Source organism: Protomyctophum parallelum, assembly GCF_964188405.1.
Source record: "Protomyctophum parallelum genome assembly, chromosome: 2".
NCBI lineage: Eukaryota > Metazoa > Chordata > Actinopteri > Myctophiformes > Myctophidae > Protomyctophum > Protomyctophum parallelum.
In genome coordinates, this window is record NC_139699.1 from 36,356,297 (window position 1) to 36,369,887 (window position 13,591).

Here is a 13,591-nt window from a genome sequence, read left to right on the forward strand (position 1 = left end):
CCCTCACAAAAACACATGCAGTGTATAGACATAATTGTCTCTATACTGCCTCACCCTGGCCAGCCGGGTTGCCTGATGGAGGGGAAAGGAACTGGATGGAATAACGTGTTCCTTCACATGCTACGTCCGTCGTCCAACCGGGGAAACTCCCCCCTGTCAGGTGAAAAAAGCGTATTGGACTCCTCATGCATAGAAGGAGGCATGAGGTCAGTCTGCTGCTCTACCCAGCTTGATCACATTTACACTAAAACATGGGTTGCAAAATGTGGGATAAAGCTAAATATCATGAAATCACTCTAGCCCTGTAAAGGGACTATTTTATGAATATCAAAGGTTGTATACTGTCTGAAATTCTGAAATTCTTTATTAGTAACAATCCCTTGAGATGAACCATCTCGTTTTCAAGGGGCTCCGCAATTCACAAAATACACTTCATACATAAAGACACTTTTTACAAACAATTCAACCAGACAAAACAAAACAAGACAAAACAATACAATTCCTAGATAAACAAGAAACAAACAACAACAACAAAACAACAAAACAAAAACTGCAACAAAACAACATTTCACATAACATGGACATAACGTAGACATAATAACACATGGATCATTATTGCATCATGGATCTGCTACAGTGATGATTAGTGAAAACATGAACAGGTAGTCTCCAGATGAGAGGACAGCACAGTTTTAAAAACAAATTAAAAGATGTTATTGAATGAATATGGACTGTATGAGCTACTGCATTTCAACGTCTGAGCTGAGCTGCTATAGATCCAAACTATAGAACTAAATGTAGTACTGGTATAAGTGTTTCTCAACTGCTGCATTAACCCATTCTGAGCGGGAACCCCTTTTGGTGTTAGCATCATGTTATGCTCATAGTGCGCCACCGAGTGGCGCACTATGAGCTTGTAGAATCTGCTATTTTTGAAGAATCGTGAAAAGTGACATGAAAGTGTTTGAGAACGACTGACATAGAAACATAGCTTTTTCAAGAACACAGTCAGGATTTAGAAGACATTTGCAGAATCGTTCCCAGGTCAAAATGGGTTAAATGAGTGTGCTCGTTATCGCCAGTCATGTGAGTCAAGTGGTTTTGGAGAGCACTCGTTTGAAATCACTCAACGTCCTGCTGCATAAATGCAAATCCTAATGTCCTGCAAAAATACAACTCCTAAACAGTTGGCAGAGGCAGGACGCTATGAGTGGGACTGGGGAGTGAAATTTGAACCACTTCACTCGCACGCCTGGCGATAATGCACCCACTCAGACGATACGGTGCAAACATACGCTTAGAAGAATCATGCCAATTCTCACTACTCGCAACCAATACAAATACAAATACAAAATTCATCTTTAAAATCAAGTTAAAAGAACACATTATGTAAACCATACTACAGTAACCCTGGGAAAATTATAATTCAAATGTATAATTTGTTGAAAGACATTTTTTGCTATGTTTTTCCTTGTTTTTTATTTTCTTATTTAATATTTTATTTTACTTTGTTTAATTTTGAGTTAGTGTTTGTAAACAATTGTAAGTATTGCCTTTGTTAAATGTTAAATGTTTGTCTGTGTCGGACCCCAGGAAGACTAGCTTTTGTCAAGGCAAAAGCTAATGGGGATCCTTATAAACAATAAACAAAAAACAATAAACAATGCCTTCACAGAGTTTACAGTATATCATATCCTATAACTTATAGAAAGCTGCTCATTACATCATTCATAACAATGGTAGATGTATGTGAAACAAAGAGGAGAACCCAAGCTGTCCATAGAGGTGGAATATCTGGTGAGTTAATTGGTGTTTAATGCAATCAGGTATAGGACGTTTCTGTCTCATATTGTGTCAAAATGGAGGGAATTGCAACTAAGGCCCGAACCACAACAATTGCAAATAGTCGCAACTCCTTCCCTGCAACTATTGAAGCATACGGTATGCAACTCCTGGCGACAAAACTGTATTTTGGGCGGGAACCCCTTTTGGTGTTAGCATTATGTGATGCTTTAGCTATTGAATAGCAGATTTACAAGCTCATAGCGCGCCACCGAGTGGCGCGCTACGAGCTTGTAGGTCTGCTATTTTTGAAAAATCGAAGAACGACTGACAGAAAACTGTCAGGATGTAGAAGACATTTTTAGAATCTGATCTCAGGTCAAAACTGTATTAAAACAGTTTAAGAGCCATAAACGTCAAGACGTCTAATTGCCAATTATGGACCGGATGCCACGGACGACAAGACGTGCTCCCTTGGATTTATTGTATCCATATTTTGAAAATTCCTCTAATCTGGTGTACAGGTGATGACATGCACATTACATGCATAATAGAATTACAAATTCTTTAATTTTTTTATAATGGGAGAATTGGCACTCAAAGCCTAAACTGGTGACCACCAGGTGGCGCTGAAAGAGTTTTAAGGACATGTCACACCAATGCAACTCCTTGCCACTGACATTGGGGATAATGGTTGCATGCAACTACAACTATACTCGCAACCGTTTGAGTTTCATGGCAAATCATTGGTTTGGTTTGGGCCTTAAATGTTGGGATAGCCTCTACTCTTCGTTGCCTGCAGCTAACAGTACACACTGCCATCCTGACATATAGTTAGAGAAAGGTTGTTACTTTAAGATTATCATTTAAGACACACACTCACTCTTTCTGTAGCTGTTATATGTTACCATGCAGGGAGTCACTCAATGAAATCAGACCGTCACTTCTTATTTGCTTGTATATTATGGGCTCAATATATGGACTCTCTCAGCCGCACACATACCGTACACACGCACTCATGCACACACGCACGCACGTATACTATGCTCAGTCTATACCAAATACCAAATCCCCTTGCAAAAAAATAAAAGACAACATTTTGCTATTTATGTAAATTTGGTAATTGTTTTCCTTTTTGCAAACCCCCAGATTGGGTTAATTCCCATTTCCCCCATTTCTCATAAAACCTCCATCCATCCCCAACAGCAGTCTGAGAAACAAGTCTCTCTGACAGCAGAGTGTCAAAGTGAATCCAGTGAGCTTTGACAGGCGGTTGTGACTATTCTAGCAAAACAAAGTCCTGTGGGAGACAAAGTGAGAGCGTTTTCTGCTCTCTGAGAAGTGACACACTGTTAGTAGAGTCATGAACTGACTGTATAGGGCGGCATAACATTTGACTTCCATATTCAAACAAACAAATGCTAGAATAAACATCAAAGAGAGGTGCATATCGGTCAGATGGATTGGATGACGAACAAAAAAACTGTAGTACAATAAATAAATTAAAAAGATTGTATAGATCAAAAATAGTAGATACATAATACAACATTGATATGATGTTTTGTTTTCTCGTTTTGTGTTTTGTTTTGTTGTTTTTGTTCTTTTTTGTCTTATTCCTGTTAACTGTATTGTCCTGTCTGTCTTTGTTTTTGTTTTATTATGTTAGGTTTGTTTGTTTTTGTTTTGTTTTCTTGTTTTTTCCCCTTCTGTTTGCTTTGTTGTATTATTTTACCTATGCTTCAGCCTACACCTTTTTGGTCAATGTTTCTTTTGCAGAAAAAAGCAGGCACTGTATTGATTTGTTTTAATGACCAAAATAAATAAACTACTACTACTACAGAGGAGAAGTCATTGTACCAAATACACACTTTGAAGATTAGTCCTCTGGTTAATAATGACTGGTCAATAATTGATCATTAGTTGGTCATAGCATGTCTACTGTCACAGTCCTGTCATGAAAGTGGCCAAAGTGTTATGGAATAAACACTGATATCAAGATAACACCATCACACCCTTTTTGAAGTTGTTTCATATTCAGTCAGTCAGTCAGTCAGTCAGTCAGTCAGTTCTCTCTCTCTCTCTCTCTCTCTCTCTCTCTCTCTCTCTCTCTCTCTCTCTCTCTCTCTCTCTCTCTCTCTCTCTCTCTCTCTCTCTCTCTCTCTCTCCTCTCTCTCTCTCTCTCTCTCTCTCTCTCTCTCTCTCTCTCTCTCTCTCTCTCTCTCTCTCTCTCTCTCTCTATTGTGGCATGATAAATATGTTCTACATTGCCAAAGCATACATAGAACAAAACAAAAGTCAACATTGCGCACACAGAAAGAACAACAAACATCCCAACAATAATGAACAACAAGAAATACAGTAACAATGAAAATAAATGAACAAACATAAACTCTCTCTCTCTCTTATAACTTATTCTTAAAGTAGGCTACAACACTTCCACGTCGGTGACACATGGACGTAGAACTCTTTCACCAGAAGCTCCGTGGAACAAACAGTAAACATACACTGTACTGTCAGTAATAATGAAACAATTAATGTCTTACCTTGAAATCCAAAGAGGAACATGAATCCGGGGATCCAGACGGCATGTGTCCAGAGATAATCCATATTATTGGTGTCCTTTAATAATCAGATCCAAATGGAGGCTGACTCCCTTACAGACGTTACAGGTCTTCTTAATGAAGGCGGGTTTCTTGATGCGAGCCTGCCGTCCTGTGTAGAGATGCAGCTGAAAGATCACAGACTGGCGAGTGATGCTGATGCTGCATGAGACCACAGCGAGTAAAGCGTCTCTCTCTCTCTACGGACATGACACTGCATGGTATGACTGCCATCAAGTGGTAGTTTAATGAAAGGTGCGTGCGACCCATATGGGATTAGAACGAGTGACGTTGGGATAGGAGTCTGGTGGATCCAGTCTCTGGACTTCGTTTTAATTAAAGTGCGTTTTGATAATCCACTCTAAATCTACCCCCAACCGACCTATAGGCTATTATATATGATTAAGCAATAAACCACGAGAGGTCTCAGGTGGTAATACCGGGTATTTTACAATGGCTGGGGTCGTAGGCTGGGTCTTCTACCCTCGCAGCCATTGTAAAATACCCGGTAAACTGGGGCCTCGAGTGGCTTATTGGCTGCTTTTCTAAAACGGTTACAAACATATAGCAATATTAACCTAATAAAACGATTGAATTCACAAAAGTAGCTACGCTTTGCTCCACCAGAGAGAGCCACATCACTTCCTTGTTGTGCTCGGTAGGTAGGCTATACGGGAGAATAGAGCTTGATGTCGCTTACGGGGCTGCCCGCCCTGGAGCCACACATTTATAGTCATATGAGCCGGGCGGTGCTTAGATAGCCTGGCTAACAAGCCAGACCGAATCAGCCAATCAGAATCAAGTATTGGGACTAACCGTTTTAGAATTTCATATTGAAACATAACAGTTTGCAGAATTACAGTAGGCCTACATTTCAAGCACAACTCAATACAAAGACTGTTAACTGTGAGTGGACGACCCAATTAAGCATTACACTTGTTTACAAGAGGGTCCACCTTGTTCAATTCATCAAAACATTTAGAGACGTACAAATAGACACTTATATATAGCCAAAGAACAGAACAGGAATTCATCATAATGGAGGTATAAAAAGGGAAAAGAAACATATACAGTGAGGGGAAAGGGGAAAGGGGAAAGGGGGAAGGGGGGCGTGGGGGGATTCAGATTTTACGGGGGCCAGTTTCGAATTGCAGCCATCCGTAGGTGCCCTTTGAGAGCGGTTTTGAAGGAGTCAAGGGATTCGCATGTCTTAATGACTGTTGGTAGGGCGTTCCACATTTTGGTGGCATATAGGAGCGAAAATAATTTAGTCCCTTGTTTGTGCCGAATCTGGGTTGTACATGGTTTGTTGCACTCTCTCTGGTGTTGTGGGGTCTCACAGACAGTGTCCACTGTGGGGTCTCACAGACAGTGTCCACTGTGGGGTCTCACAGACAGTGTCCACTGTGGGGTCTCACAGACAGTGTCCACTGTGGGGTCTCACAGACAGTGTCCACTGCGCATGTGGGGATCCACTACAGACTGTGGAACACATGATGACCTGCTGCCCCGAATACCGGCCATCGAATGGGGATCGTGGCTTAATTGATCGTCCTAGACGATGATACACTGGACCGGCTTGCTGCAACGGAGCTGAAGGTCTAAGGACATACAGTACGACAGAAGAAGACCATACAACCACAGCCACACATATAAATACCCAACCCTAAAAAAATGGAATGATAAGAATGTTAAATAAATAGTTGAAATTGCATGAGGCATGAATGGAAAATAAGAATCAGGGTTTGATCAACCGTCCATAATACACTTTGAACATCATCTTGTTATTTTTTTATGTTAATCTTCCAATCCTTTCATGTAGCCTAGCTGTTCCCGGACAGATTGTCCAGTCCCACACATTCCTCCATCCACATCATAATAAAGAAGATTGTCCTTTTTAGGCTATTGATTTATAGCCAAACACACGCCGTCTCATGTTCTGAGAGACATCACGAAGCGTGAACACTGTTTGATTTAGCTGATAATGCTGTCAATGAGTCACTAATTTGTGCTGGCGTCACAGATGAGGCGTATCTAATGCTGCATACTGTCTGTGCAAAGACACCATATATATTTAATTCATATTGTCTTCATTAACGTTTCGATGTGTTCTTGTTGCTTTGAGTACTTCATCATATGCTTCATGAGAGAGAAGGTTGTGATGCACATTATAGAGCTGTAGGGGCTGGTTCCGGCATACCTGTAAGGGTATAGAACAAACAGCTGCATGTCAATGGTGAGGGGAATGCGGTACCATTCCCATGTCAACCAGTGACCATATGCTGCCTGCTTGGAGACCTGTTTGGATGAGAGGGTGCGAGAGGGTCAGAGGGACATAGTACACATACGTTAATTTACAAGAAGTACAATTAGAGAATGTATAAGAATATTTTGATCAACATTTGTCATTAAATGTCATGAAATGGTGGTCCATGACTCAAATGCAGAATAAATATTGGGCCTTAGCTATGAAAAGGTTTGAAAACCACTGGCCTACAGCATTGCAGCAATCATGCTTATGCAGCATGACGTGCCAAACATGTCCACTAGATGGCAATGTAGCATTATCTTTTTTTTATGGTCCCACTCATTCTAAAATAAAGACAATGTGTTACAATGTGCAGGGGTGGAGAAAATATACTAAATAGTTTTACAAAAGTAAAAGCATCAATATAGTACTAATATACTCTATTTCAAGTCAAAGTCAGAAATTCAAAATGTACTTCAAATGTATTGGCAGCCGCATCAAGATGTACATACAGAATTTGAGAAGCAGATTGGCTATTTTTGAATGGACGAAATGTATGTATAGGGATTGATTGATTGATTGAAATCTTTATTAACAGTTTGTAGAATTTACAGTACATTTTAAGCACGAACTCAATACAAAGACTGTCAACTGTGAGTGGACGACCCAATTAAGCATTACACTTGTTTACAACAGGGTCCACATTGTTCAATTCATCAAAACATTTAAAGACATACAAACATTTAGAGACATACAAATAGACATTTCTCTGTAGGTAAAGAACAGAACAGGAATTCATCATATGGGCTGAACCGAAGTGGTTAATGTATGCTTTGTAATAAAAAAACAAATCTACAAAGTAGGCTAACTACCGGAATAACTAAAGTTTTCAAATAATTGTAGTGGAGTAAAAAGTACAATAGGCTATTTGGATCCAAGATGTAGTGGAGTTGAAGTAAAAGTATTGGAATTTGTTAATTGGAATTACTCGAGTAAAAAGAACCAAGTTGGTACAACACATGGATCCGATCTCCACATGTGGAGCTGACTATCTTCACCTGGATCTCCATATATGAAGACCACGACACTGACCTCTGATCAAACCCTGGATAGCCATGGTTTGACATACTAGATCTGAATACATCGAGCCGGCCAGCAACTCTACTGTACATCTGACCTCACTGCCAACCAGGGACGTGCAGAGAGTGTTACAACGTGCTCACAACGTGTCGGGCTGCGTCGCGTTGAGAGCTTGTAGAAAGATCAGCTATTTTCGGGGCGCAACCCAGCACTCTTTATCTAGTGGAGATGCGATGTAGGCTACTGTACGACCTGGATTTCTAAACAAATTTGTTCAACGCAAAAAAGTTCAGGAGACTTCGGGAAAAAAAGGAATTCTCCTGAATGCTGGTATGGAAAGGAGTGGCATTTGCATTTATTTCACCATAGTAAATGCTGCATTCGTGGTCTGGAGAGGGCAGTTGTTTTACAGACGGGTGAAATGGCAGGGGCTGAAGCCCCCTTTGATGTCTATGTGTGCACGTCTATCAACAGTGAATCTCCTCTGGCAGCCCCAATGGCATCTATTATGGTCGTGCACTGTGACTGTATAGTTCCAAGACAATTAATGGGCCTCCAAAATTGGACCGTTAATTTATGAATTGAGAGGGCGAAACCATACCTTGTCAACAACTAAATTAATATATGAAACCGAGACCCTACACACAGAACTCTGCAAATCCATTCTCCGTACCCAGCGAAAAACACCAAATAATGCATGCAGGGCAGAATTAGGACGATACCCACTCATAATCAAAATAAAAAAGAGAGCACTTAAGTTCTACAACCACCTAAAAGAAAGTGACCTAGATGCACTCCATAACAAGGCACTCACACACAGTGAAACTCTAGAGAGATTCCCCCTCAGCCACCTGGCCCTGGAACTCCGGGCACAAACACAAACAGAGCCACGAGATAGAAAACCCATTGGACTAAACCAAATTATAAAACAGCAAAAGGAAAACTATCTGACACATAGGAAAGAAGCAACACAAAAGCAGAGTAAACTAAAATGCTATCTGGCCCTAAACAGAGAATACACAGTGGCAGAATACCTGAGCACCGTGACCGACCCAAAACAAAGAAAAATCTTAACTAGGTACAGACTCAGTGATCACAGTCTCGCGATCGAGAAAGGCCGTCATAGGCAGACCTGTATCCCGAGAGAAGACAGACTATGCACCCACTGCACACAAAATGAAGTGGAAACCGAGCTACACTTCCTAACCATCTGTCCATTGTACCAAGACATCAGAGACACATACTTCCTACAGATTACAACCACACACAAAGATTTTGAAAACATGACCAATGACAAAAAAATCCCATATCTGCTGGGCGAAGTACAACAATGTGCAAACACAGCAGCAAGATTTGTGAGTTGCTGTGATAGGAGAAAGATATCAAATGGAACACAACCACCCTAAAGACTAATCATTGTGTATATTCCTGCACTATACCTGCATCGAGTGACCATGGTACATAGAATTTGATCTATTGAAGATTCTGACCTTCAAATGTACATAATATTTGTTTTGATTGTATTGCTGTATTGTTGTATTGTTCCTTCTGCTTTGGCAATGTAAACGTATATGTTGATAACCCTTCCACAGTATAGAGGGTATGAGCTTATATACTTATATTGACCATTTAATATAGGTATGGTTTCGCCCACTCAATTCATAATTAACGTTCCTATGTTGGAGCTCTGGCTCATGGACTAAGAACTGGTTCTGAACTGAAGCGGTTCCCAACCATTTTTATGGGTTGCCACTGAGTAATATCATTTTTTTATGTTTCCTACATGTTTTATGTTTCCTTATGTTTCCTAAATACTGCTGTAGAGTAACGTCCCAGCAGTGCATCAGCATGCACGTGCACTGAACACGTGCCAGAGTCCAGCAGGAGTCATTCATTCCAGGGTATCCGGAGAACTCGCCAGTTTTCTGACTTGTTTAGTGCATTTTAGTTTTACTTCACCTTCATTTAAATTGCATTGAATTGAGAGAGAGAGAGAGAGAGAGAGAGAGAGAGAGAGAGAGAGAGAGAGAGAGAATGAGAGAGAGAGAGAGAGAGAGGATAATCTTGATTTTAGTGACCTGCCGTGGTGGAGTCGAAATGCCTGATTTATACTCAGCTGTGTGCTGAGAATAGCTGATCTACAAGCTCACAACGTGTCACTCTGCAACACGGTGTGAGCTTGTAGATCGGCTATTTTCAGAGCGTGATACCCACGCACAACTGAGCATTAAATGACTTGTCTTTTAGTTCTACTGGATCTCTTCTCCACTAGTCCTCAGCTCCATAAAGGCTAGTTTTCACGAACTGACGGAATTGTCAATATATAATTTAGTCATACTTTTAGTCATCATCAACTTTTAGTCAATATCAATGGCAATCAATATAATAGCAGATATACAAGCTCATAGCGCGTCACTTTGTGCCGCACCATGAGCTTCTATATCTGCTATTTTAAACAGCTTTTTGACCGTACAGTCTTCTTCAGGTTTCATTTACTGCAAGAAGTTTGTCGACTGTTGCTGCTTATTAAGGTTTTTGGTGCATTCGAATCAAAAGGCAATATAGCCTAAGCCCTTTCCTTTTTTACGATGATTCTGCTATACTCATGCACTGTGGCTCAGCACCAAAGACGGAGGATGATTATGACTTTGTTTTAAAATAAACTCACACAAACAGCTGTCAAAGTCCCCCTGGTGAGGCCAGTGACGCTTGTTCTTCTGTTCCCTATGCAGCGAGACCAACGTGAGACCAACCCCCCCCCCCTCCGGTGACACAAACGCCCACCTCCGGAGGCCAGTGGGGGACCTATTGGCCTCTCTCCGGTGCGACCTACGGAGCTGGTCGCCCCCCAACGGTGTCCCTCTGTCTGTCCCCAGGCCTCAGTAACTGGAATCTGTCCCTGCTGAGTCTCTCATGCAGTGCAGGGCCTGTAACATGAAATCAGATTTTAATCCACCCGACACTGATCGACATATACGTCACCATCGAAAGCCGTCAATCATCCGTATTAATTACATTACATTAATTGATTGTTGTTAATTACGTAACGAAAGATATAGTAAGATAGAAAATAGAATTACCTTCATGTTCCTTCATGTTCTTCAACAGAAGGTAATTCATGTTCGTCTTTCACAGAGAAGCTGAGATTCGACAGTTTGTAGCGGTCGACAGTACTTTTTACGTTTTTATTTATTTTTCATTTAGATTTTATTTAGACCTCCATTACACCCTGCCTTTTGAGCTGCAATGAAAACAGGCAAAACAGTGACATCTGCTGGCAAATCCCATTGACATACCGTATATGGGATTTGCAGGCTGTGACGTCACAAACAGAGCACTTGTTTGAGCCAGAAACCCCAGACCACAGAAAATCTAGTACTGAATGTTAAAAGTTAAGGGTTTTTTATGTCACAATCCCTTTAAACAAATCAGATTCCAATCTGGATGATTCAGACTAGATTTGGCTGCCAGTGTAAATGTGACAGATCGGATCTGGTCACTTGCAAATGCAGTGTGAATGGTCAAGCCAATTAGCCAAAGGATCAGATATGACAAATAAATCAGATTTGAATCAGATTTTACTGGATGTGACTGCAGTCTAAATGGGGCCAAAAAGTCCACAGACTTGACATAATTTCCAGGAGCCAGATGTTGGAGGGGCTAGCGCCACTCAAAAATCCTGAAGGAGATTAACATTTTGCCACACTGTAGAATAGAATACTGTGTGTGCGTGTGTGTGCGTGTGCGCGCGTGTGTGTGTGTGTGTGTGTGTGTGTGTGTGTGTGTGTGTGTGTGTGTGTGTGTGTGTGTGTGTGTGTGTGTGTGTGTGTGTGTGTGTGTGTGTGTGTGTGTGTGTGTTCTTTGTTTTCAGCAAATCTTACAGACATGACGTCATGTAGCAGCCAAGTCCATTCGGCTATTTATGTTTGTCTCATTCATGCCCCCATGACGTCATGTGGCAGCAAAAGGCTGAGACAAGGTGCCCCTTACTTCACACAAGTGTCATTTTCTGTTCATAGAAGAAACGGGAATTGCACTCTTTCATTGCCACTCCATCTGAAGTTAGAAAATGATACAAGATCAAGAGTGGAGAGATTAACAGAACAAAATACAACCAATAAAGACGACATTAAACAATTGCCAGTGGATTCACGTCTTTCAGTGCAAGCGGAATAGGTCTTAAATGTCCTTTCCCCCCGAATAAACCTCATGCAATTACATCTGTCAATCCTCTTGTGTCCTGCCCTCTATTCAGTTGATTAAATGCTTGTTTGTTGATGTCCTGGGCAGACAGGAAGTCCATGATGAGGTGAGCAGTCTTCCTGGGTCTCTCCAGGATGACAGAGTGACCGCACTTGTCCAACAGTGTCACCTGGCAACCAGGGTGAGCCTCCTGCAACACAGACGCCCCAGAAACATCAACCACCTGGTCGTGTTTCCCCCAAATCACCTGGAGGGGTGCTGTGATGAGATGCAGGTTGTCCTGGAGAGAACAACGAGACTTTTCTCCCACAATCTCCAGAAACACTTCCCTGTAGAAGTCATTATTGGGGATCCTTACATTAACAAGTGCCTGTAGAATCTTTGAAGGTATTTTGAAGTCTTCGTAACAGACCAGTTTCACCATGTCATCCATCTGTTTTGGTGTGGATGGGATCAGAGGAATATCCTCCACATTCTCAGTGCTTTCTAACTCTTTCAGTCTCTTCACAAACATGCTCTCTGTGGGGCACACCAACCCTGCAGGACAGATGAGGGTGAGTCCAGACAGGAGAGAGGGGTAGCGGGCAGCGTACACCCCTGCTACGTTACCGCCCATGGACATACCGATGAGGTGGAATGGACGTCTGTTTAGATGGATACTCTCTACAAACTGATGTATACGTTTGACTTGTCCCTCTATGCTGTAATTGTCTGCACTTGTCCTGCTGGTCCCTTCATGTCCAGGCATGTCCACACAGACAATATGCCGATTCTTGGGTAGGTACTTGACCACAGAGAGCCACATGTCTTTGTTTGCTGAGAAGCCATGCAGCATTAGGAGGGAGGGTGTAGCGCCCCCTGGTGTTCCACGGTGGGAATAACAGAACCGGTACTCCCCACAGTCAGTATAGTCTACCTTCAGGCCTAGCCTATACCTCCAATACCAGTTGACCTTGGTGAGGACAGCAGGTCGGAACAGGAAGGAAGTGATGAAAGCCGGGATAGTACTGCCTGCTAGCATTAGCATTTTAGCCACAGTCAAGTTCATCACTCAATCTCTTCTCACGTTTTTTCTTGTCGTTCTCTTCCTTGTCAGTCAATCTCCAGTGTTCTGTGTAAACGTAAAAGTATTACACAATGTATTAAGTATTATACCTGCCATAACATCCTACTGTAACTTCACTCACTCGATCGTAAATACTATTGCAGAATTGTTTGTTCAACACACAGTAATAAGATTTATTATGAATCCAATACAAGGTCCTAAACAGGGAATCTAGGAAAACCGCTTGAAGGAGAGTCTGACTCCAGATGATGTTAATGGAAGAAATTACAGTTGATCCCTATTGATCTGAGTCGCTAAGGAGTATGTACTGCATTTTATCCCCCAGGATATTTATGTTGCATGGTTTTCTTGTGACACAGTACAAACGTTTGACATCATCACACATACATTGGACATTTTGTGGCGAAATACTCATAGGCCTAATGTACCACCAGATAATCTTGCATCATCGATATGATGTCCAAATATGATGTCATGTAGAACTACATTTGGACATTAGGCTAGTATTTATTGACATCACGTGACATATATTTATACATATATATTTATACATCAATACGCAAACTAGCACTGACAGGAGGACAGTGGATATGAGATTATCACTGCCTAGCA

General features: G+C 41.5%; 1 protein-coding gene across 1 annotated transcript in view; it reads right to left on the bottom strand.

Annotated features, from left to right (window-relative positions):
• LOC310854608 (monoacylglycerol lipase abhd6-A-like) overlaps window positions 1-12,940 on the bottom strand; it is a gene marked incomplete at both ends in the record, with an annotated part of 41,615 nt that extends 28,675 nt beyond the window's left edge. The window contains 2 exons of the mRNA XM_083759283.1: window positions 6,583-6,680; window positions 11,978-12,940. Of these exons, the coding sequence (XP_083615409.1) occupies window positions 6,583-6,680; window positions 11,978-12,940 (1,061 nt within the window). The remainder of the gene's footprint in view (window positions 1-6,582; window positions 6,681-11,977) is intronic.
• Between the last annotated feature and the right edge of the window lie 651 nt (window positions 12,941-13,591).